We start from the raw sequence: 26,040 nt of genomic DNA, 5'->3' as shown, positions 1-26,040 counted from the left end.
AATGTATAATAATTAATATTTAATCGTAATATTAAACATAAACTTCAATATTTAACATTAGGTTAATAAATTGTAATTAAAAAAAGATTGCATAATTGAAAATTTCACTTAAATATTTTTGTATGGTTTAATCTCTAAATACTTATTAATCGTATAAAAGTATCTGTTTAAATTGAAGTTATTAATACGTTTTATACAAATGAGTGATAATAATTCACAACACAAAATTACATTACCTATAATCGCGTTGAGTTATAAATAAATCCTATTGATTATAGGCGTTCGTAAATGTTTAGAATAACCTGATACGTGGGAAAACGATTCCTATATAGGCACTAAGATGATAAATGTGTTCACTATGTTCGATTGGTTAGACATTAGCAAAATGTATTCCATGAGAAATGTCGATTACCCGTTCTCGGGTTCGCAATCTTTACGACTGAATACGTAGGCAAAAGGGGAATTGCAAATAGCGAAAACAAAAAGGCAATGATATGGAAATATTATAACAGATAACGAGTGCGGAAGATACGTCCTACGTACGCTGCCTTTGTTGTAAATCTAAATTTCACCGAGTACTCCTTACAACGATGCTTTCGTTCATTATTTTTCTCCATGAAACACGTTTTCCTTTTACCTTTTTTTTTCTTGAATTTTATGCTGCTTTATACTTTTTTATTTACCACTAGTTTTTCATCACGCCAAACCAACCCCATTTATTAGTCCGAGAATTCCGTGCTCAACAGAAATTCGATACCTACATAGTTTTGTTTCTATGGAGATTAAGTCCGGCAAACTATAAGAAAAACGGTATCATTTTTAAACACTTACATTTTTATGTTATTTCTTTTTTTTACATATAATACATAAATACGTTTGAACACTATATAAATAAAATAATATATCCGCTCGTCGTAAGGCTTACATAATAATGGAAAACGGAAAATTAAATTCCTATATGAGATGGTATATGCACAAAGATTAATTGCAGAGAATCACAATTTCATATTTTTTTTTCCTGGTGTTAAAATGAATAACTAACGCTTGTGAATTTGTCGAAATTGATTTTGAATATACATTTAAAGCAATATGATTTAAAATATTTATAATATGTTACATGCAATTATTTTTAGGCTTTTTTTTAAAAAAGTGAACTAATTTATAACGACTATAGTTGAGGATTATTTTAAATTAAACTAATTATTAACAATACATGTGTTAAAAACAATAATACATATTGTATCATGACATAATAACATGCCTAATAATTCCTGGAAATTCAACATAGAAATTCAAGTGTACAAAAAATCACTACACTCGATATACAACATTTTTTCGATAATAAAAAATAAATGTGTTTAAAATTTACGCTTTAATAATTTTTTCCTCAAAGTATCGTTCATTAATTATTTAGTTATTATTTTTAACTATCGTAATAGTGTGTAATAAATTATTTAAACTAAAACCAATTTCCAGCTCTATACTATATTAAAAACACCGGTTCCTTATTTACATCTGAAACGAAATACTATAACTTTTCATAATGAAATCTAAATAATTAAATTATGAATTTACAAAGACATTTTTGGTGAGATATTGTTATTATATTCATGATAATTGCTTAAAATAAAAATTTTATGTTAAAATACGAGACCTTACTTATACTTAATTTTTATTACAACGTTTATGTGATCTGAAATAGTCTTGTTATTTTATGGTATAGAAAATGTCTTGATGATACTTCTCTCATACCACTTCCACAGTTTCACCTCAGATAATACCCGGTATTCCTGGTGATTCATAATGTTAAAATTGTCAATAATAATTATTATCTGTTGATACAAGCAGGTATGGTAGAAAACGTTATTAGTTTAGAATACGTCAAAAATCCATACCTCAGGATTTTTTTTATTTACTTTTCTGCGTGATTTTTCCTTTCTTATTTTTATTATTATTTTTATACCGATGTATCAATACGTCATCATGACATATCGATCATAAGTGACTTTGATTAAAAATGGAAACTAAATAATAATAATAATAAAAAGATAAAATGTACATTGCTTTTAATAATATGTCAATAATAACCGCAAAGGAATGTTAGTGTAATGATTTTTAGGAAATATATCAGATGATAAATTTAAGGTCGGTTGAAAATAACTCACAAGAAAATAGCTACAACATAGATGGTTGACTATAGTTACACAATTTAATATGTACAGTAAATTCCCTTAACAACGAATACCAATACAACGAAAAATCCCGTTATAACGAAAGTCATAGAAGTCCCCTACCGAAAAGCAGGGCTTATAAAGAACTTATTCGAAATTTCAACCTAACGATGAAAGAATTCGGTCCTCTGGAGTTCGTTGTAACGGGATTTTACTGTGTAATGTATTCATTACGATCATTACAACATACTACTAAATACATTATCCACTGGACTACCTAGCGTAAAATTGTATTTATTCAATGCAGGCACATATACAGGGGGGTTTTAGGGGTTAAACCCCCCGAAATAATTTCGAGTAACGAGGAAAAAATTGTTTTATTATGTTGCGGCACAATTTGTATTGCTATATTTTGTACCCCCCCCCCCCCAAATGTTATACGTGCCTGATTCGATGTATTATTAGGTGAACATGTATTTCATTATTTTATCCTACATTAAATTCGTAATTATGTTTATAATGTTAAGTCTATTATATTTGTTTTTATTATTCACTAACCAAAAAATATCAGTAAAAAAAAAATTACGAGTATTGAAATATTTGAAGTATTTCATAATCTTTTATCTGGATAATTATTTGTAATAATATTTGTAGTTTATTAAAAAATTCTTAGTAAAATGAATAAGTTATAAGTTTCCAATCGATATGTTATAATACATCAGTCAAGTCTGAATGTTAGTCTAGTACCTATGTCATATAACTAATTAAGCGGGTCTGAAAATATTCTTTCAAAAATTAAAACGTTAGCATAATGTTTCATCCTATACCAATTAACTATTTTATTTATAATTCCGTGGGCGTACAATTTATATACCTAATAGGACTTAAAAGAAAACTGATGTTATTAGATATCATACAATATCTATTCCCGGGATTAAAAATTCTAAACACTAGTTTGTATACGAAAATATATAGTACCTACTATTAACAATTGAAAACCAGCACTAGGATTTTAAATACCTAATGGTCTCTAGTTTTCTATAGTTTACACTATAAGTTAGGTATATTATTTTCATTACAAAAAAGAACACATATCATAAGGTATTATTTTTTTTTTATTTTTCTGATAAAATGAATATAAATTAAGGCCAACTGTACAAGCACATCTGTTTAATTATTTGATCCCAAGAGTAAGATTTATTTGCTTTTAAAATGAATATACGACAGAGTTAATGTGAAACGTTGATGTTATATGGAGTGTAAACAAAGTAATTTCAGTGTATACAATATAATAGTATGCGAAACGAATCGTTAATACCCAAAAGGTACTTTCAAAATGTTGTTTAATTATTATTGTTGTAGTTTTAAACGATTTCGTAATTTAAAAACAAAATATGCTTTTAATAGCACTATAATGATGTTTAGTGAAGTCTTATGATTTCATAAATAAATAAAAATAAAACTCAATTTGCGTATATTATAATTGTATTTATTTTCAGTTTTATAAATGTTACAAAAATACTGAATAATTATGTTTGTAGTTTGTACTCGTAGTTCTTAATTCAGTGAAACTTTCAATTAACGGTCACTGAAGGGACCATAAATAATGAAAGCTATTTAGAGGTGGCCTTCCTATAGAGGTGACAATTCATAGCATAACACTTGATGGGACTAAAAAACCTAACTGTTACATAGAGGTGACCGTTAACGGAAGTCATACTGTAATACATAATTTATAAAATTGTTCAATACGATAATAACTGTTGCTTAAACAATCACCAAACTATAAATCTCGAAAATTGTTATTGTGAATTTGGTGTGGGTGATATGTCAAATATTTGGAAAATTGTATTTTACACTAATAACTAGTTCCGCTTAGAGTTGTGCCATATGATTAGTGCAGATAGGACTTGAGTGCAAAACTAAAATCTAAGGCCATGTTACCTAAAACCACAATTAAATTATACATACATAATATTATATAATTTTATTTATGTTGGTAATATGTAATATGTGTCATAAATATATACGATAAGTTCAATAATACTTATACAGTGGTACTTATGATTTAACGAGTAATAATTTCTATCATTATATTCCAATGTAAACATTAAAAAGTCATAGAAAAAAAATAATTTCATGATTTTTTTTAAATTTTAATTAACCGGAAACTTTACACAGAATTTTCCAAACTAAGAGCCTTGTGTATGCTTAAAATTCTATAGTTAAATATAATGTTTTTATTAATAATATTCAATTTTACCTTTCAAGAAACCCAAAACCATTTTAGATTTTATCAATAATAGTATTTTATTTGTTGTAAAATTCGTCATAATATACAATGTTAAGGTTTTGTGCTGTTTCTAACGGGTGTTGTTCCCTTTAGTTTTAACTTTGATTTACCTACCTACTTACCTACGTAGTTGTTCTTGCTATGACTCTATGATAGCCCAAAAGTAAAAATTATAATTTTATTGGTTACAATTTTTTAAAAGCTTCCCGATTTTAAACAGATAAATTATCGTCACATTATATAAGTGTACTATTGTCTATTATAATTACTTCTAATATCAACGTGTATGCTATATATTTAAAAATATTGTTCAAAACAATTTCTAAATGTCGCATAACCATAATAAAATAGAGTTTTTTAACCGACTTTGACCTAATATCGTGCTTTATGTATCGAACATTGATCTAATTTTAAAATCATCGGACATAGTGGATATAAAAAAAAAATGTAATAATTTGTAAATACCTTTGTAAAAGTAATATGTAATTTATAATATGTTGTTAAGCGAACTTTAATTTGTAAGTTATTCCGTATTTTATTTTTATCTTATATAATAGTAAATCAAATACAATGTTATGAAGAAAAAAAAATGTAATAATTTGTAAATACCTTTAAAATGTAATATGTAATCTATAAAATAACTCAATTATCCCACCACAAGCTATGCTTAAGGGGATAATTTAATTTTAATATGTTACTATTTATTACTTATTTAAAATGTAATGAATGTATTGATTAAATTTAATAAAAAAAAAAAAATTTAAATATTTTTAAAAATTGTTTGAAATGGCCTATTTTGGTTTATCGTCAGAAATTTCACTGTCAAAAAAATAATAATTTAAACATTTGACAAACAAGATAATTTAGACAATATAGTTATAGTAATTACCCGTGACCTGTGCATTTCACATCTAATTCTTAATTTCTTATATTACTGTCTCGAAGTTTTGATTTTATTATAGTGACGTTTAAATTTAATGTGATATTAACATATATATTTTCGGATTTTCCTAATTCTTACTCATAAATTATAATAATGATATACTAAACATGTCGAGATAAATGTCTACTTTCCTAAAATTCTAAAATTAACACAATCAATGTAAATTCATTGAAAAAAAAATATATTATAAAACTTTCCCGAAGATTGAACAATTTTTTAATTGTTTTAATCTAAATATTAGGAAAATTATTAATTTTTTAGTAAATATACATAACTTAATTAATGTCATTATAATATTTTTCTTAGGATATTATAGTTTACTTATTCTTTTTATCAGTTGATGTAATATAATAATAGTCTACGTTTAAGTATTTTCTAATATAAAAGAAATTCATGTTTGTGTCGGTGTATTATAATTTTCCTGAAGTTTTCTGTGACAACAAGATGGATTGCCTTTACACAGTTCCAATAAAGATTTTAATAAACGACACTTGCTGGTGTGTATGTATTAAGTTTTAGGGTTGTGACGGCCGTTAACAAAAGTCCAACGCCTGCTACAAGCGATGTCCGTATTTTATTAGCAACCCATCTCTCTCTCACCTTAGCAATAGCTTTAAATATTTCACATGTTAAAAAATTCAGATAGTAATGAAATTGTCTTTTTGCGTGTCACTATGTTAGATCAATATATATATATTTTATATTATATTCATATAACAAGAAGAATATTGTTAAATTCCTCTCAATAAAACATATTTTTATTTGTAAAATAATGTTTCATATCTATTAAAATCGTAATAGATTGATATGATATTAATGAAATAAAAATATATAAATAAATATGTATTAAAATAATATATTATCCGGTTGATATTAATAAATAATAATAATAAGGCTATAACGCCTATTTATTGCAATATGATTATAATTAAAAATATTACATTCAATATTCATATAATAATTAATATTAAAAATTGTTAATAAAATAAATGTTATTTTAAGAATAAGCCGCATAAATATTTGATAATATATTTTTAACAATGTTCAATTTTGAGGATGACAGTTAAAAAAAATCTAAATATTTATATAATTATACATTGACAAACATTGTATATTTATAGAATTTTATATATTCCATTTTTTTAAATATAAACACTATAGTATGTTGAACCAAGTTACTATGTTATGAATATTATTATGTATTATTGCATTCAAATAATGTAGAATAATAATGGTATAAAATATGTTCTAGTGTATGGTGATAATATGACCATAGCAAGAATCAATTCATATACTTATTCAGATAATTCAGAATACCGAATTATTTTTAATTCAAATATATTTTCATAACACTGTTATTGTAAAATCTAGACAGAATTTATGTATTAAATTTGAATGTTTTATTCATTTTTCACAATAACATATATTTCAATTTTTCATGATCTTAACAACCCTTATATAAATACTAAATAATAATCATTAATCGTGCATATTTTTGGTTTTTTATTCCCTTCAGAACAATTTATGAGGTACGTTAGCTACACATTTTAATAAGTATTGATTAATAAACAAAACCAAAACCAATTTTTTCAACAACCGGTTTTGCATAAATACTCCTGTAAATCGATTTTAATCAAATACAATTATATTATTTTTTTTTTTTTTTTTTTTTTTTGTCAACTATAAAAACTGTTATAATTATTAAACAATTATTAATCTTAATATAACAATGTTATTGAATTACACAATAGATTATAATCTGAGAAATTAAATTTATCGATTATACATATACATACAACGAGTAGAACAAATGGAAAAGTTTTCTTAACTACAAAGTCATAAATTACGAATTAGAATTTTGCGTTCTTTAATTCATCGATCGATGTCAACAGAAACTTTGAGCTCTTTGTAGTTCGATGGGTTAGTAGAAAAGAATTAACGGTGTTAGGATACATGGCTCTTAGTCATTGATTTCGAATTAATAGGTTATACACACAATGAATACCACACTTACATACACAAATACACACCTACATAATGTCATATACACATACTCATACTAAAGACCTTTTGTGGGTTTAGAGTTCAACGGGCTACCGTGGCACAAAATGGTGTTAACACAATTGGCCAAGTTTGGCCGTTTGAACTTTTCGCGATAGATAGTTTGACTAAAACGAACGAAACGACCGCGACGGTTGTGGTGGTGGTGGTGGTTGTAGTACACCGTCAGAAATTCTTTGAACAACAATATCAGGCACGTATCGGGTATATAGCACATTGTGGATATAAATATAGAATTAGATCGTCACCTTTTTATAATATATTAAATAGAGTATGGATGGTATATTTAATTTTACATATACGAATTCGCAATATATTATGTTTGTATATCGACCATAACTATTCAAGAATAAGCCGGTTAAAGTTGAATAAAATAACAATTATTAACTAATACAACCAAAATGTTTTAAATTATTTTAATCGAATTATCAAAAATTATATGTTTAGGTGTTTAGGAACACACAATTCATCGATATTGGACTAATATTTAAAAGAGTAAATATAATATTTCAATTTTTAAAGCTAAAATCACAGTGTTCATTTTGTGCATTCCTCCGTGTAGGTTGTGTCTGCAATTATTATGACGTGATGTAATCGAAATTGTCTTTTTTTAAATTTAAATCTAATTTTCATCAATTTCGTTTACTAATAATAATAATTGTTATAAGTGCAATCTAAGATATTCCTATCAAATGTGATAGATGTAACTCGTCAACTCATACAGACCTGTGTTTTACTGTGAGTGAACAAAATGTCTTTCTTTAAAAAATCGGAATTTGAAATCGTTCTGTGTAATCTGAAATAAAGGTCTACATTACTTATCTGAGTTAAAGCAGTTGATAAATTGTTTGTTAATGGAAGTTAATAAGTTTAAAAATCAAATAACCATCTGCAATTATGTGCCGCGCTGTTCGAAAGATTTCATAATATTAGCGAATTAAGTTAAGAATAATATTAGAGCGTCTAACCTCTTACTGTTCAACGTTCCAGAGTTAAATTCAGATAATACAGTGGACAGAATTGTACATCATGATTTTAATCTGGTTTTAAAAAAAATATTGTGACTATACATGTTTGATATTTTAAATTTGGAAATGAATCACTGATTAAAACTTTGTATTACATTTCATAAATGTATTATTGATATTTATAAAAAATACAAGCATTTTTAAATTTCTCATATCTATACAAACATCACACAGAAAAAAAAATTAAAAATATTCTAAAAATTATACTATAATATAGACAATTATGATATTAACATTTAGAGGACATTTTAAATATCTGTGGTTATTATTTTTTAATTACAAAAAAATAAAGAAATCGATTTAGTCAAAAACTAACTGGCTTAACATAAAAATTCCCGTTTTCCTTAAATTATTGTTTGTGTTTTATGATCATAAAAGAAAAATACAAAAAATTTTGACTTTACTAAGGTAAAAATTAGATCCATTTTTCTATCCAAAATCGTCCACACATTTAAAAAAAAATCGCTCAGGATCTAACTATCCAAAACTTCTCATTCTTATAAATGGCTCAAAAAAAGTTAAAATAAATTGTATTATGTTAATTAACTGCTGATATACATATATTAAAAAATCTAAAGTATGAATGTACATAGTTTTTTGTGTAAATCGAATTATAAATTTTTAGTTATAAAGTAAAGTTAAATGTTTATTAGTTAAATAATATGAAAATTAAAAATGTAACGAAAATTAAAGTCAACATTATAATTACAGAATTATAGTTTGTGTATAAAACATTAACTTTGAAAAGAAATAATATAATAGGTAATTATTATTATTTTTACTAGTCCTGGTATCTACAGCTTGTTTTAAGTCTAGGTAACTTACTAAAATGTTAAATCTGTTACTATTGTGCACTACCAGCAAAAATGTTCTCCTATTCTCCGCAAAAATTGCGCACTCCTGTGGTAAGCTATTGTAATGAATGTGTAAAATTTGAATTCAATGATAAAATATGTTTGTATTCTGAAAAACGATTCTCAGCAAAGACGACTAGTCAGCCTATATAATAATTTATATATATTTTTTGTGTGTATTAGTATACGATAAGTTATCAATAAAATGCTTTGATTGACTATAGATACTCAACATTTTTATTAATTTTTTAAATTATTACTATAATAATAGAAGATAACATTTTCAAAATATTTCAATTATTTTTTTATTTATAGACATAAGAAATTAAAAACTTTTTTTGGTTTTTTTTTCATTAATCCATTAATGTCGATTCAAAATTATATGCAGCATAGAAATGCTTGCAAATTTAATACAAAAGTCCTCATAAGTCGTTTATTTCTCGATTAAAATATATCACATATTAAAAATCAAAAACTACAATATATTTTTATAAGCGTTTAAAGTTAAAATATTGACCAAATTCATAAAAATCGCAAAAATCGGTAATTTATTTTGTAGTTAGAAATTCATAAAAATGATTGTTTTTACATCTGAGATTTAAAAATTTAATACAAGAGATTATTTATTAGTTTTTCATGTTGTAAGTGAAAAAAACATTCTACTGGAAAACCAAATTACTTTTTTATGAATATTTCTAGTTCAAATATTTACATTTTTTTAAATTTGTTTTTCATAAATGACGATCAAAAAGTATTTACTGGTAGAAATTTGAAATACTTGAAAATTAAATACAAAATCCCATACTTTTTTTGTATGCATTTGGAGTTAGAATTTTGACAAACTTTGTCAAAATCACTAAAAACTACAAATTATTTTACAATTAAAAATATATAAAAACTTTACTTTTTATATCGAAGTCTTAAAAATTTTAACTTTCATAGTAGTTCATGCGAAAAACCGTAAAATTTATAAAAACAATTATTTTTATTGACATTTTAAGTTCAAATTTGGACGAAATTACTAATTTAAACGATAAAAATACTGATATGTTAATTATTTTGTTGCAATTTAAAAATCTTATTCATGAGAAATTAAACTTTTATGTAATTTAAACTATTATGAATTTCACTATACACAATACATTTTTTAGTTTATTTCAAAATATTATCTTATTATAGATATTATGAAAGCATTTTTTTTTTTTTTTTTTACTGTTTTGCGGTGTTTATAAAAATATGTGGTTAAATGTTGAGTATAAATATAAATTATAATAATAATTAAATTCTAATAATAAAATAAGTGCAATATTTTCAAATAAAAAATGATATTAACCTTCTATAATGTTAAAAATAAAATAAATTACTTTATACTTACAATAATTTAAAAATGTCTATAGGTACATAACTTAAAATAATTAAATTTTTAAATTATAATTCTGGATTTTAATTTGATTTATGTAAAATTTCCAGATTTCTCAGATATATTTTTTTATTCATTGTTATTCCAATTATTTAGAAATAAATGTACCTTGTGTTTATTACTTTTAACCTCCAATGTACTAACTGCGCTACTATTACATATATTTTTTACAATCATTTTTAAATTTTTTTTTTTTGTAAGTTTCGATGAAGAAAGAATAGTTTATCAGTTTTTATGTTGTATTTTTTAAAGTTTATTTGAGTAAAAATTACAATGTACATTTTTTAAAGTATAACGTACTGTGTTTATACCATATTTTTTCCTTATTTTGAGATTTTATTCTTTTACGGTTCGAGACATTTTAATCATTATCGTTTTTATTATAGTATTGTTTCGGTACCGATTCTAATTCATCTAAGTGGCATTTGAATCCTTCAAAACTTTTATTTTTATTTTTTAGTTTGAATAAGAGCTACTTATGAGGAACTTTGAATTAAATATTCGAGGGTTTTGAACTTGTTTAAATATTTTTATCAATACTACAAAATATAATTTCGATGATTTAATTTAATAATAAATTCTTAACATAATTTTAAATTCTTATTAAATATTCATGATAACACAAATTTAAAGTATTTTTGGTATTTTTTTAGTCTTGAAATTATAAAATTTTTTCTTTGACCACTACTAGCGTTATATCCATACATACATTATTATATTTAAAAAAAAAAAGAAGAAAAATACAATTTTAATTAAAATAGTTAGATATCTAGGTATGTTCATTTTATTATTTTTTGTCTATATTAGATTTAATATTTCGAGTAATTTAAAAAACTCAATTGTGTTTGTTTCATTGGTTGGTTTGGATTTAGACTTGTTCTAATCAGGTGACTTATATAGTTATATCAATAAGTTTCTCTATTTGTGTCTGCGCTCCTCGAATATATTTTTGATAGAGAGCGTGGTGCCGCATGATTGGCACATTGTTAGGTCTTCTTTTGCCATCAACAGATAATAATTTATGATATCATTGTTTATTCTAATTTCTAATTACGTGATTAAAATAAAGATAATAAAACATATCATGTAAAATGTTGATGATTATGTAACATTTTATTATTTACAAACATATATTATGATTTCATACTATAATGTACAATATAGTTTAATACATGACAGATGTCCTATTTTTTTTGTATTAATTATGGACATTATTAGGTAATTAAACAATTAATAAATTATAAATTTAATAAAAGCTTATAATTGATTTAAAATTGCTTCTATAATAAAATGCTATTCAGCAATAGTAAATAGTTGTTAGCACTTTAGGTAGAAACAATATCGCATACATAATACATTGTAATAATTAAAATGAAAATTATATTATTGCTTATTTTAAGTATATATTTTTATTCTCCATTAGTTTCAACACAAGGTGATTATAAAATTGTTTATTATTTATTATAATTTTTAATTGTATTAGTGACTCCAAAAATATTAGATAACTTAAAAGGAATAGAATAGGTTTGATTACGTTTTTAGCTAAATATAATTATATGATTAAATAAATTATTTAATCATAAAAATAAATATTAATAATAATATTATAGTATTACATACATAATATTATGTAAGAATATTTTTGTTTATTTAAATATCATTAAAATTAAATTTTAAATTCGTTCATCATTTTAATTGTTTAAACATTAAAACTGATAATTTGTTTGATTTATTATTTATTACATCCATAGAATATGTATTTCTGTGTTTAAGATGAGAGCAATGCAGATCCAGTAATTTGCAATATAGCTGGACAAATGTGGAACAGTTCTTATATATTTAATATAAATGAATTACCGGGACGTTGTGATATATTTATAGTAGGTCAATTTGCTTTTGACCGTGACGATTGTACCTATGTAATGGAAGCAGATGAAAGTAATTATAAATATCTTAAATACACATACATATTTTAGGTTGTAGATTGAACTGATTTTCAATGTTTCGGCTTTACGTTATGTGAGTATATATAGTCCTGTTTGTTAAATATATGGGGTGGCCCGTTTAAATGTATTTATTTACTATGTATAAATACAAAAAAACTATTTTTGAAAAAAATTCCACCAAGACAGTTTCATTTAAGGTATACTTACTTATACTATTATATTTTTTTGCATTCTTTTTTTATTTTTGAAACTGTTCTATGATATTTATATTAAAAGAGGAACATATTATGTGCATGATTTAATAACTTAAAAATTATACAACTCTAATCGTTTGCGTATAAAAGAAAATATAACGAATATTAATAAACAGATAAGTTGATGTACCATCAAATATCGAGAGGTACACCTTTTGATTTCACTTTAGATAACTAATAGCTTAATAATGGGAAAAAATAATTAATTATTCAATATTTAAAATGGAATTGAATGAATCAAGTATCAATATTTAAAATAGAAACAATGTGGAAAGTATATACTTATATAATAGGCTCCATTATATATTAGCAGATATCAATTGTATTTGAATAAGTGTAAGTTATTGTAATGCATGTTTTAATTTAAATTTGTATTGTAATTTGTATTTGTCACGCTAGCATTTATTGTCTTCGTTTTTCTAATTTTTACAGTTTCTAATGCGTATAACATAGCAAATTTACGTTCATCAGAATCGATTTTATGTTATTACTTTTTTATTGAAAATAAGGTAAATTTAAAGTAAATTAATCTATTACCAAACTAACTAAGAATATAATCTAAGGCAGTAAGGCATCTTATAGTGTTTTATAAATATTATACTTTTATAGAGTGAATTATATGCATTTTAAAGATGTAATACATTTTACATACCCAGCTATAACTCGCTTTAAAATAATAACATCAATAAAAAATAGTTTATACGAATGCGATTATATATCTAAAATTAAGTTTTATAAAGTATAATAGATAAATTCAATCTAATATTAAGACTAAAATAAATTCTGCTGAACTCAAGTTTATTATGTTATACCTATGTTAGTAAGACGGAGACAGCACATGCCAGTATCTTTTTAATAAATCATTGTATACCAAAAATGATTCACAGCTTATAATATTAAATACATTAACGATATATTTACATTACTATTAAAGTAATCATTTTTACTTTTTGTCATACAGTTGGGATTATACCGTATAAATAAGAAATAGCTTAATATTAATCTAAATACTTAAAAACCGTCATTGTATATTATAGAAAAATAAAATAAAATGTATAATAATTTCAAATTCCCGATAATACCTTTATATTACAACTATATAACTAAAATAGTTATTCTTTTTTTGAATACTTTATTTTGTCAAAATTTTAAATTCAAATGTCTATAAAATAAATTTTAAAATTATTTAAAATAATGATTATATTTGTAGAGTTACAAAAATATTACAATATATTTTTTCCAAAAACATTGTATTTGTGTATAAATTATAAAAATATAAATAAAAACTCCAAGTCCCAATAAATAATACTTTTGAATTACAACAAATTAAAATAAATAAAAATGCCATTCTTCGCGCATGTAAATATCAAATTACATCCAAATGTAAATCAAATATTATTTTTTTAAATACTGCTTATAATTTTTTTTATTTTAAAATTCTATGGTTATGTGGTAAAAAAATATCCATTGAATTTTCTAACTTTTTAATCTAATAAAAATCTGGTTTCGTATACAATTCAGTTTCTCTTTCATTCTTTTTTTTACTGATTATTTGAAAAGTATTCGGATGATTTTACTCTTGATCACCCCAAAGTACCAACTTCATCTATTTATTAACAAGAAACCACCCTTAATTATGAAAATCATATCATCTCTACTACTCCAATAAGTGATGACAGACATATTAATAAAAATAAAACATTTATTAATTTATTATCATTGTATAATGCATTCATAGTTACATTTCCTTGTTCGAATCTAAAATGAATGGTGTGTGACAGAAGTTGATCGGCAATAATAATATAACTAGTAATTAGATAAAAATGCGAAACTGGTTGTCAGTGACGATAACCAAATATAAATACAGTGGTTTTTTTATTACATTGTAATGTATTATACTTAATAACCGTTATTAATAACTCACCATTTATTTATTTTGGACTATTATATAATGACAAATGTACATATCATATCGATAAATTATTATTATTACCTATTTATACATTTTTATATAATTACTAATGAGATAACTAATACAAACTACATATTAAATACTTTATGTAATTTGTAATCATATCAATATTTTAATTTTTAATAATTATAGATATAATACAAAGTTTGTCAGAAGCTAACAAAATTGTTTTCTTAAGCATCGGGTTCATAGATGAAGATGATTGGGGCACAATTTTTGATCCTCCGGATATAGATTTATACAATACTCAAAAATTTAATCCATTGGTCGATTTTTTAAATAAATACAAAATTGGTGGTCTTATTATTAATTGCCGAGATATATATGTGAGTTAAATATGGTATTATTAAATTGTTTATTAAATCGTAGTTGTTACGTTCTAATATTAATTAAATTTTAAATTTTAAAATGATAAATTTTAATAATAAATTCAATATCCATAAATAAAACCAAAATATTTTATATTTTTTTCCATAATTTCTTTTACTAGAATATTAAATGTTCTGAATAGATATATTTCAATATAATCTTAGTCAGTATCATTAAAAATAGTATTACTATTTTATAAATATGACGTAGTGCCGTAGTAATATGTAAAGTCTAGTTATCTAATAGTATTAGTGTAAAGTTATTTCTAGTTCTCTAATAAAAAACCTTGAATTCCTAGTTTGAACAATCCGTGTCCACTTTTCATAATCTACGGTTGTGTTAAGCCGATCAGCTATTTATTAACAGTGTTCATTGTTTCAGTGTTAGTCTGCTCGCTCAATATAAAGTCTCACGCTTCGCTATCTATTGTACACATTTTTACTATCTATACTATTCTATAATATATAATATATTATGAATCTCGTTTGCGCATCAAATCTAAGTGTTCGCTTATACATTCTATATCTATCCATTATACTTCAAGCCAGGGGTCACCAATTACTATTTTTGAAGGGTCACATAAGGAATATGAAAATTTTTGAAGAGCCATCAACATTTTAAGTACACATTTTTAATATAATATATTAGGACAATATAGGTTTTATTTGAAAATTGAATGTAATGAGAACATTATTTTTAATTAATTAAAATAATTAATATTAAAATATTTGAAAAAAATTAAAAGTAATTAATTAATTAATTATAAATACAATAAAATAGAAAAATTTTAGTGAAAAAAATGAACAATCGATAGCAACCGATATATCAACTGTTGTCGGTAAAAACCAATAATATTTAACAAAATAATAATTTACAACAATAACACGTGACACGTCATTTAATATTATCGTAATATGTGTTGTTTATTCTTTATCTACGAACTGGATAAAATTTTTTCGTGGGCCGCCATTTGGTGACCCATGCTTTAGGCTATACTTTTGGTCTTGCAGTCAATCACTATTTTTATCTTACAACATACTTTAAAAGTTTAAACAAGCAATCATCACCAGGACTTGATTAACCTTTTCTACTTCGGTTAAGTCAAACTCGTCTTAATTTCTTATACAAGGATATGTTGATATTCTTAGGGAAATTGTATAAGTTTACACTACTCAGAACAAAAAGATATAAATATGAAATTAAAGTTACCCCTTGAAACTCTTTCCTAGTAATTTGTATACATCACCAAAAAAATTGCTCGTTAAAAAAATTTAACGTGCTTGATTAAAATATTCTAGTACTTAAGTCTAATCCCTTCATACCTCCAATAACTACTAATATTACTAATATACTAATATTCTTCAAGAGTACAGCAAATATATGAGAGATATAAATCGAATGTCATGATTTTCAATGTACCCAAATCTCCATTAATAGACTTGTGGTCTTGAGAACTTGAGATGACAAGATCTCCCTTACCGCTCTTTTCTCTAAAATCTTTCAACTGATGCACTTTTTGAATTCAAACCAATCCGTCTGGGTAAAAATATTTCTTCTAAACCTAGACCAATTATAGGTGTCATTTACATTAATTAAGACACTGTATTTCATACTTGGTTCAAAATTCGTTCTACTAAGTTTAACCAAGCAGTGAATATACTTTCAATATTTATAGTTCACGACAAGACTTCGGCAGAAATGTGAGAAACTTAGATCCTACCATCTTGAATTTAAGCAAATAATAACGCAATAGAAACAAACCTCACCATTACTTACCAACACGATGTCCCTTACATACTTGTAGCCATGTAAAATTAACTTCCAAGTAACTCTCAACCACACATAAACCAAAACATCATCGGGCTAATCATCTACTTCTATCAAAACCGTCGTGGACATTGAACAAAACTCACCAACTGTTAACAGTTACACTACTATTTTTTGGGCTTGTCTCGTATTCCTGTAAATAATAGAAATAAAATAAATTAATATTATACTTTTTTTTAGGTTAAAATAGAAAATTTGGCACAGAAAATAGGTGACTTTGCCGCTTCCATTAAAAAAGAAATAGATGGATTAATAGTTGGTTTAATCATAACTGGTTTGAACTATGAAATGTTTCCAAATAATACACGTGAGTAAAATAGATGTTTTGTGTATACTTATAGGTTTTGTAAATTATTTCATAATATTTTAATTATGTTATTCAAGTTTTTGATTTTACATTTACAAATGATATTTTGGATACTTATTTCATTGATTTTTCATTTTTAAACGAATGTAATGAAAATTCAAAAAAAACTGGTACGAGTCCAATAACTAGTGAAACTATGACATCTATAGTATGTACCTGTTTTGTATAAATAGTAAAATTGTCTAATTTATAAGAAAAAATTATACACGCATTTATGTTCAGGAACAAGTCACTTGTGCTGTAATGAGTTCATCTATGGATAAATCAAAAATTTATGCTTTGATACAAGTAACTGTTACTATTCCAAAATCACTTGTTGCAGAATTCGATAAAGAGATCACAACTTATTCAATAGTATGGTTAATCATAAAATAAATAATTATTTTATTATGTATAGTACATTTAGATTAAAAAGAGGACATTATGTGAAGTAATTTATTTTACTATTAGCAATATTTGAATATTAAATTAATTTTTGATACAAAATTGCATTTTAAAATATTATTTTGTGTATTTTATACATGATATGAATAATATTATGCAGTATTGTTGCCATTATTAACTTATTATTATGTTATGAACTATTGTAAATGTAAATATAAACTATAATATATTAAATCTATGTAAAAAGAAGCTTAGCCCATAAAAATATAAAAAATAAATTAAAAATGTTAAATGTTTATGAAAATAAATATAATTCAAAGAAAATCTAAAAATGTATAGTTAAATTACTTTCTCAATCTGATTACAGTATTGTGGCAGTAACGATCTAGCTAATTCACACCAGTTGTGTGTGAACCCTTCAAAGCTTTCATATGATCAAGTAAATATATTAATAATATAATAAACAATTAAGCCAATATAAATTATAAATTATTTATCCAAAGACTTATCCGAGATTATTTTTTATTTTTACATTAATTTTTAAATAAATCTATAGTTTGTATAGAATACAAATTTAATTCAGAATTTGTTTCAGTTTAATCTACCTCTCTACATAGAAGGAAAATGATTAATTATATTAATTATGAATATTGTACAATACATTTTATTATAATTTTGTTGTTTGATTTAGGGAGCTTATGCAAAACAATTCTACATTGGAATATTCCTAGATAGTCTGGATGCAGATGATTATGAATGCAGTTGTGGTTGCGGAAAATTCCCAGTGTCAAATACAATTATTGATGGGTGGAAATCATGTACTTTTACGGAATGTTCTAAAATAGATGAATGTTAACCAATTCATTTTAAAATTAATAATAATAATAAAATCTATGATTTTTTTTCTTTAAACAGTTATAATCATCTAAATAATTTCTAACTAATCAATATACATGGTTGATTAATTAAAAGTAATAATATGTTTAACTACATCAATTAAAATATGTATTTCTGTTTAGTAAATATAACTTTTTATTGTATTGCATTATATTAATTAAAAAAAAAAAAATAATGGTTCTAAATGACTACATTAAACTATATGGTATGTACAATTATAAAAATATATGGAGAAATTGAGCTTAAATTTAAATTGTTCCATAGTTTAGAAAATAGGTAACCAATCTGCTGTAGAGTAGGTTTCGAATGTACCTCGTACTTGAGTAAATCACTGTAATGCATGTATTACATTTAAATTTGATTATAAATCATTACGTACGAAAAATGACGGTTTGTCAGCCTATATTACTATAAGTATAATTTATGTAATTTATGACATGTTAATATTGTTATAATAGAATTTTTTTTTCCTTTACTATATAATTAATACGACAAGTTAAATTTATTTTTGAAAAAACATTGCAATCAAAATATTATTTATACTGAATAATTACGTATTATATTTACAATGATTTACAAAAAAAAATATCTGTCTATTCATTAAAATAAGTAATGGGAATTTTTGTTCTTAACCATTCATATCACAAGAAAGCTCCAATTCAAGGACAGAAACCACCCCTCAAAATATTTTCTCGCTTAAAATTGTTTTAAGAGTTTCATAGTATTCAAATATTATTAAAAAATTTACAAAAATACAATTACCAAGGTTCATTAATGATTACGGAACATTTAATAAAAAATAATTTGGATTTAGGGAGAATACAGGTTGCTAAGATGGACGATACAATCTACTATTTTTCTAATTTAATACACGGAGCATTAAACAAAAACAAAAAATACTTAGGTATGTTCTTGGACATAGCGAAAGCATTTGATTCAACATCACATGAAATACTGTTGAAATAATCTAAAACAATAATAGGATATAACACATTTTGATAATGGTTCTTACCATATCTCTTTAATAGGCCTCAAACAGTCGGAATTAAAGCCACTGTAAATGATTCATTTATTGTTAACGTTAAATATAGTGTACAGCAAGGAACCGTATAAGGTCCATCACAATAATTTTCAATTTATGTATATGACTTATTAAATTTGGATATTAATGGTAACATATTAACTTTTTCTGACGATACGGTATTATTTTTAGAGTGAATATTTGTCAAATGTGGGAAAAAAATCAAACATAGGATTGTCAGTAGTTAATAAATTATCAACGGACAATAATTTAATGCTTAATAAAGAAAAATCAAACTTTATACCTTTGGCTAGTTCAAACAAACCAAAGCAAATAATAATAAAATGAAAAAAAACTGTGAAAAAAAATACAAATATTTGTAAAAAAAAAACTGTCGATATATTATAACTAGAGCAAGCTCAGCCAAATATTTTAGAGTAATATTTGATAAACATCTACAATGAAAATCTTACATTGAAATGGTATAGTAATGCATATCAGGAAATTTTTCTATATTTTTAATGAACTACGAAATATCTTGGATATTCCAAGACTAAAAATGGTATAATTTGCAATAGTTCAGTCAATATTAATGTGTGTAATAATTGTGCGGGGCTCAGCTTATAAAAACGTGTTTGAAGTTTGAACCATCATATATAATGCATAGACTGATTATCAGATTAAATTATTAAAAAAAAATTACATAAAAATAAAATATATATCCCATCAATGGATAATTGTTTCAGCTCCCAGTTTCAAATTTAGAACAAAAAATAAGTGACTTTGTCACTTCGATTAAAAATAAAGTAGATCAATTAAAAGTTGGATTAGTTTTAACTGGAAGAATCTATGAAAACTTTACAAATAATAATCGTAAATATAAAATATTCAAGTACAACAAATTATTATTGTTCTTAATATTTATGTGAATAAATTATTTATGTCTCAATTATGTTCTTCAAGTTTTTGATTTTACAAAAATAAATGATGTGTTGGAAATGTATGTCATTGATATGTCAAATTTAAACGTATGTGATAATGAAGCATTAGAAATCGGTTTGCTTCCAGTAACAACCACTAGTCCGGATATGACGTCTTTAGTATGCACTTATTATTAAAAATATTAACATTTTATAGTTTAAAAAGGAACATTTTTTTCGCACGTTTTTTTCAGGAACTTGTTACTACTGCTGTCACTAGTTCAACTATGGATAAATCAAAACTATATGCTGCGATGCAAGTATCTGTAATGATTCCAGAACCTTCTGCCAAATTCTTTTTGCATACTACAGATTATTCTGATGTATGATGCATTTTTAATAAATATTTATTTAATGGTGGAAAGTTATTTTTATTTTAAAAAAAAGGAGCAAGTTTGATATACAGTAGGTGTAGAGTTAGTCACTGCAAATGAATGTATTAAAAATGAATTTAATGATATATCACAGTAAATAAATTATATGATTCTGAATGGAAATAATTTTTCAGCATAAATCACTAAATACATTATACAAAATTATGCTTGTATAGTAATCTGCTCATATATTTAATTTTTTTTTCTTAATTATAAAATAATTTGTAAATTTTCGATATTTTTATAAATTTTAGGAACTTTACATAAAATAAATAAATTATTAATACAATTTTTAAACTATTTTACCAAGAGAAAATTTTCCATTGAATTGAAAAAAAGAAATCAAAAATTTGTCTTGCCATAACTTCAAACGCTAATAAAAAAATATTTTAACACTATATTTTCGGTATTATATAATTGGTAACCAATATATTTATTAGGAATCTTATTGTGTTAAATTTAAAACGTTTATAACAAATAAAAACATTTAACATGCTTATTTTAGAGCAACTTATTATATTTTTCACGTGAAATAGATTTTTGGAATTGTTAAAATATCGTTTTTATTAATATTTTACTATTTTTTGGTTCAAAACATTCTAATCGTTATTACTTTGATTACAGTATTGTAGCCATACCGATCCTACTTCATGTACATGGTGTTCGAACCCTTCAAAACTTTCATATGATCAAGTAAATATAGTAAATTATATAGTATTATAAATATAAAAATTACATAACTTGTCTGGGGTTATATTTCCATTTTACAATATTACTTATTGATAAAAATATTTTCAAACATTTAAAAATAATAAATATATAGTTTTTTTAATGTATGAATTAATTATTGAATTTATATCAAAGTTTTATTCACATCTTTATAAATTAGGTATCTGAGGAAATATTTCGGCTGTTTCTACACAAGTATTGTTAGTATTATTTATTTTGTCGTTTCTTTCTTTTAGGGAGCTTACGTGAAACAGTTCTACTCTGGAATTATTATACAATATCTTGATGCAGATGATTTCGATAACAAATGTGGTTGTTCAAAATATACAGTATCAAAGTCAATAATCGACGGATGGAAATCAAATTCTTTTTCAGAATGTCCTACATTAAATAAATAAACTATATTAATCAATTTAATTAAAGATAAATAAAAGTTAATGATAAAATTTCACTTTTTTAAGCTAAGTATAATGTGTATTTCTGTTAAGTAAATATAAAATGTTATTGCATTGGCATATTGATTTAAAAAAAAAAAATTGATTTATAAATTTTAATAACATAATATGTACCAATATGTACAATTATAAAAAAATAGAGATAATACACTAGAAGTAAAGTCGATTAAAGGTAGAAAGTATTTAACCACTCTGCACGAGGCGTCAAGTTTATCTTCTAATTGAGTAAATCAATGTGTAATGTTTATTATGTTTATTTAAATTCAATAATAAATCATTGTATACGTAAACCCATTCAAACATATCTGGTTTATCCATTGACTTTTTAAAGATAAAGTACAAAATTTTAAAATTTTAAAATTATTAAGTATATTTTACGTTTGATAAAAGGGAGCAAAAGGTCTCCATAGCATGTATTACATTAAAACAAAAATATTACATTCAACCAGTATTTCAATGATTCATTTTGTTATTTCGTATGTAACATACAACATTTTAATGATTCACAACAAAGGGGACCGAAAAAATTTTACTTAAATTTTAATAAAAAAGTTAACGGAAAATTTACTGTCCTGTTCAAAATCATAACCAAAAATATGAAAGATGAAAAAAACCATTAGCCTACTTTATAGGCTAATGGTTACTATGGCTACTAATACTTGATTTGTTTATAAATCTTTATTTATAAACAAATCAAGTATTAGTTTTTTTTTATATAAGTAAAATAACAATTAGGGTGTGCGGGCCAACTTTAACAAGCTTTTGACTTATACGAAATGTCCTGATAAGAAACTCAAAATAAAAGTGACCAAAGAGAACACCTCGTCAAAGATAGTTGGATAGAATAGAAATGATAACAACGAATCAATAAAAATAAATAACACAATGGATTGGAATAGAAAGAGGAATTTGTTAGATGCGTACAAAAGGTCTATATGCAGTGGTGTTCCCATTAATTTTTTTGAGAGTATACTATATCATCAAATATAAACATTTAATACAATGAAAATATTTTTCTTATGGTAATGAGCATTTCAATAATATTGAAAAAAAAATCTTATGTAGTATACCCTATGAGAATACTCCTTCCTATATGGTTTGTATTATACGAAAAGAAAAATATTACTTAAACAAATCCGGTATTTAAATGATTGATTTAATGATTTGTCATTACTCTTATTTGACCATCTGGTACATAGTTATACATGGTTATAGGTAAAGAAGTTTATTTTATTATAAAAAAAAAAATATATAAGAAATTATCGATAAGAACATTGGGTTATAATATGAATGAACTGTCAATTGTTAGAAAATTGATTGGCTTGAATTCTAGAAGTGCAATACAATGATATCAATATATCATAAAAATTACCTATATTGGGGAATTTTTGGCGGATGTTTTATACAACGATTTTTTATTATTATTATTATTAATCTACTTACTTCAGCAACATTAACATGGTTGTTAACATTAAGGTTTACATTTTTTTTTTTTTTTTTTTTTTTTTTTTAATTGCATATTTTGTTACTTAAATTTATTAATAAATTTCTTTATTTATTTAATTCTGATTTTTTTTTAATAAATTTATTTCTTTGTTTGATATTTCTATTTGAGGTCTTAGGATTTAAAGACATTTTCTAGTAGATTGTTTTTTTTTTTCTTGCGTTTTCGTATTTGAGACAAGAGGATTTTTGTTTAAGTTTGAACAACCATTTAAAATCATTCCAAATCCGGGTTTTTCGCTTTAATTTTACTGTTTAGTTAAGTTAAGTAAATATGTAAGTATAAGTGTGTAAACATATATTGTTGTTCTATTAAATTGGCTGTGTTTCTATAATAATTCCAAAGAGAAAACTATAGTTGAATGCATTAGGTATCCGTAATTCTTGTACAATTTTTTAAAGTGTTAAATTTTACGGTATAAAAATTATTGTCATACTACATGACTAATGAGTATGGTATTAGAATCACTTATATTGATTAATTTGAAAAAAATATTTGCTATATATTAAAAAAATTATTTAGAAAACTTCAATAAGTTTTAATACTAAAACAAACAGCTTTTTTGACTAGTTGCAACATTTATATTCTGTTTAAAAATCATCTAAATTAACTTTTTTTTAACTGTTGGAATTCTAGGAACTATAATATTAGGCAAATAAAACAAAATATTTAACATTTTAAATTGATATTATAAATAGAAACTATATCAATAAAAATATTATCACATGAACACCCCACTGAATTGCACTGAATTAAAATATCGACTTCCAACTCAATAATTATGTATTTTTTAACACCATACCTTCTTCGCTATAACTTTTTTTTTTAATAAAACTATGATTTGAATATATGTTTTTAGTTTATTTTTAGTTTTTTTTAATATTTTATATAACAGTTTTTAAATAAAATAAGATGGAAATAATTTTTTTAAGTAAAAATCTTAAATCAAGAATAATTATAGTACGTGCAAAAAACTATAAATTTCAAAAATTTTAAACATTATTTGAACAAACGATATATTTACACGTTAATAACATTATTGTACATCAATACGTCCAAATACGTCAAATCGTTCCTCTGAGGACCTAAAATATATTATGATTCAATATAATCTTAACATAGTTTTAGTTTATAATTGAATCGTTATAGTTACAAAAAATAAAAACTAACCATACAGCGGATTAAGTTACAATTTATAGTACTAATCGTTATTTTCATAATATAACTGAAACAAAAAAATGAAACATTTTAGATACAATTTAGATGATTATATTATTATTACGAGTATATACTAAGTACTCACATATATTTTAATTTTTATATTTGTATACCATTAAATACAATATTGTTTGTACATTTATATCACATGTGTTCTAATTTTAGATATTAATCATAAACATTATTTATTGGTTTAAATAATTAATAAATTATAAATGACACTTAACATTATTTAAAATTGTTTTTTTTATAATAAAATGTTACGAAACATTTAATGATAATTGCAAAACTTTAAGTTGATATAATATCTCATCAATTCATGTAATAATTAAAATGAAAATTATATTAGTGCTTATTTTGGGTATACTTTATATTCTCCATCGATTACAGCACAAGGTAAATAAATGGTTTTTGGGAAAAAAATACCTACATAATTATTATTTTAAGTGTTTACAAAATTATTAAATAAATTAAATTAATAAAATACATTTGATTACATTTTTTGATAGGGTAAAAGTATATTAGATTATTCACTATAATAAAAACTACTATAAAAAATTTTATTTAATTATTCTAACACTGATTTTAGAATTACGAGTATAAAAATAAAAACTTCTATTTTACAAAGAAAATTTCTTAATTGTACAGTAAATTATTTGGTAAATAATCTTCTTCAAATTGTTTATGTATTCATAACCAAAAAATGTATACAGCAATTTCGTATTTATCAAAATAATAATACTAAGGATTATAGTCCTTAGATATGATTTTACAAAATAGAAAATGTATGTTTATATTAGTTCAAGTATTTATTATTACTTTGGCCATTTTTACAAATTATTATATTGATAGACATATTACATATAACAATTTTTATAAAATCATCACCTCCATATCTTTAATTCGAACCCCATTATCAAACACATATTGTCTTAAGTATATAAGTTTAAAAAAACCGACTGGTTCAAATTTT

At 23.7% G+C, this 26,040-nt stretch overlaps 2 protein-coding genes across 2 annotated transcripts in view; both read left to right on the top strand.

The window, feature by feature from the left end:
- The first annotated feature begins 12,141 nt into the window (after positions 1-12,141).
- Positions 12,142-18,745, top strand: LOC113561194. Its single transcript, XM_026967479.1, has 8 exons — positions 12,142-12,205; positions 12,544-12,708; positions 15,075-15,268; positions 17,319-17,445; positions 17,523-17,653; positions 17,728-17,859; positions 18,257-18,328; positions 18,581-18,745. The coding sequence occupies exons 1-8, from the start codon at positions 12,142-12,144 to the stop codon at positions 18,743-18,745; spliced, it is 1,050 nt and encodes a 349-aa protein (XP_026823280.1).
- A 5,058-nt stretch (positions 18,746-23,803) lies between these two features.
- The window catches only part of LOC113561187 (actin-interacting protein 1-like), a 2,913-nt gene continuing 676 nt past the window's right edge, over positions 23,804-26,040 (top strand). The window contains exon 1 of the mRNA XM_026967466.1: positions 23,804-23,821. Within this exon, the coding sequence (XP_026823267.1) occupies positions 23,804-23,821 (18 nt within the window). The remainder of the gene's footprint in view (positions 23,822-26,040) is intronic.

The sequence above is a fragment of the Rhopalosiphum maidis genome, chromosome 1, assembly GCF_003676215.2.
Source record: "Rhopalosiphum maidis isolate BTI-1 chromosome 1, ASM367621v3, whole genome shotgun sequence".
Taxonomy (NCBI): Eukaryota; Metazoa; Arthropoda; class Insecta; order Hemiptera; family Aphididae; genus Rhopalosiphum; species Rhopalosiphum maidis.
The sequence above is the reverse complement of the archived record's forward strand: the minus strand, read 5'-3'. Positions and strand labels throughout refer to the sequence as shown.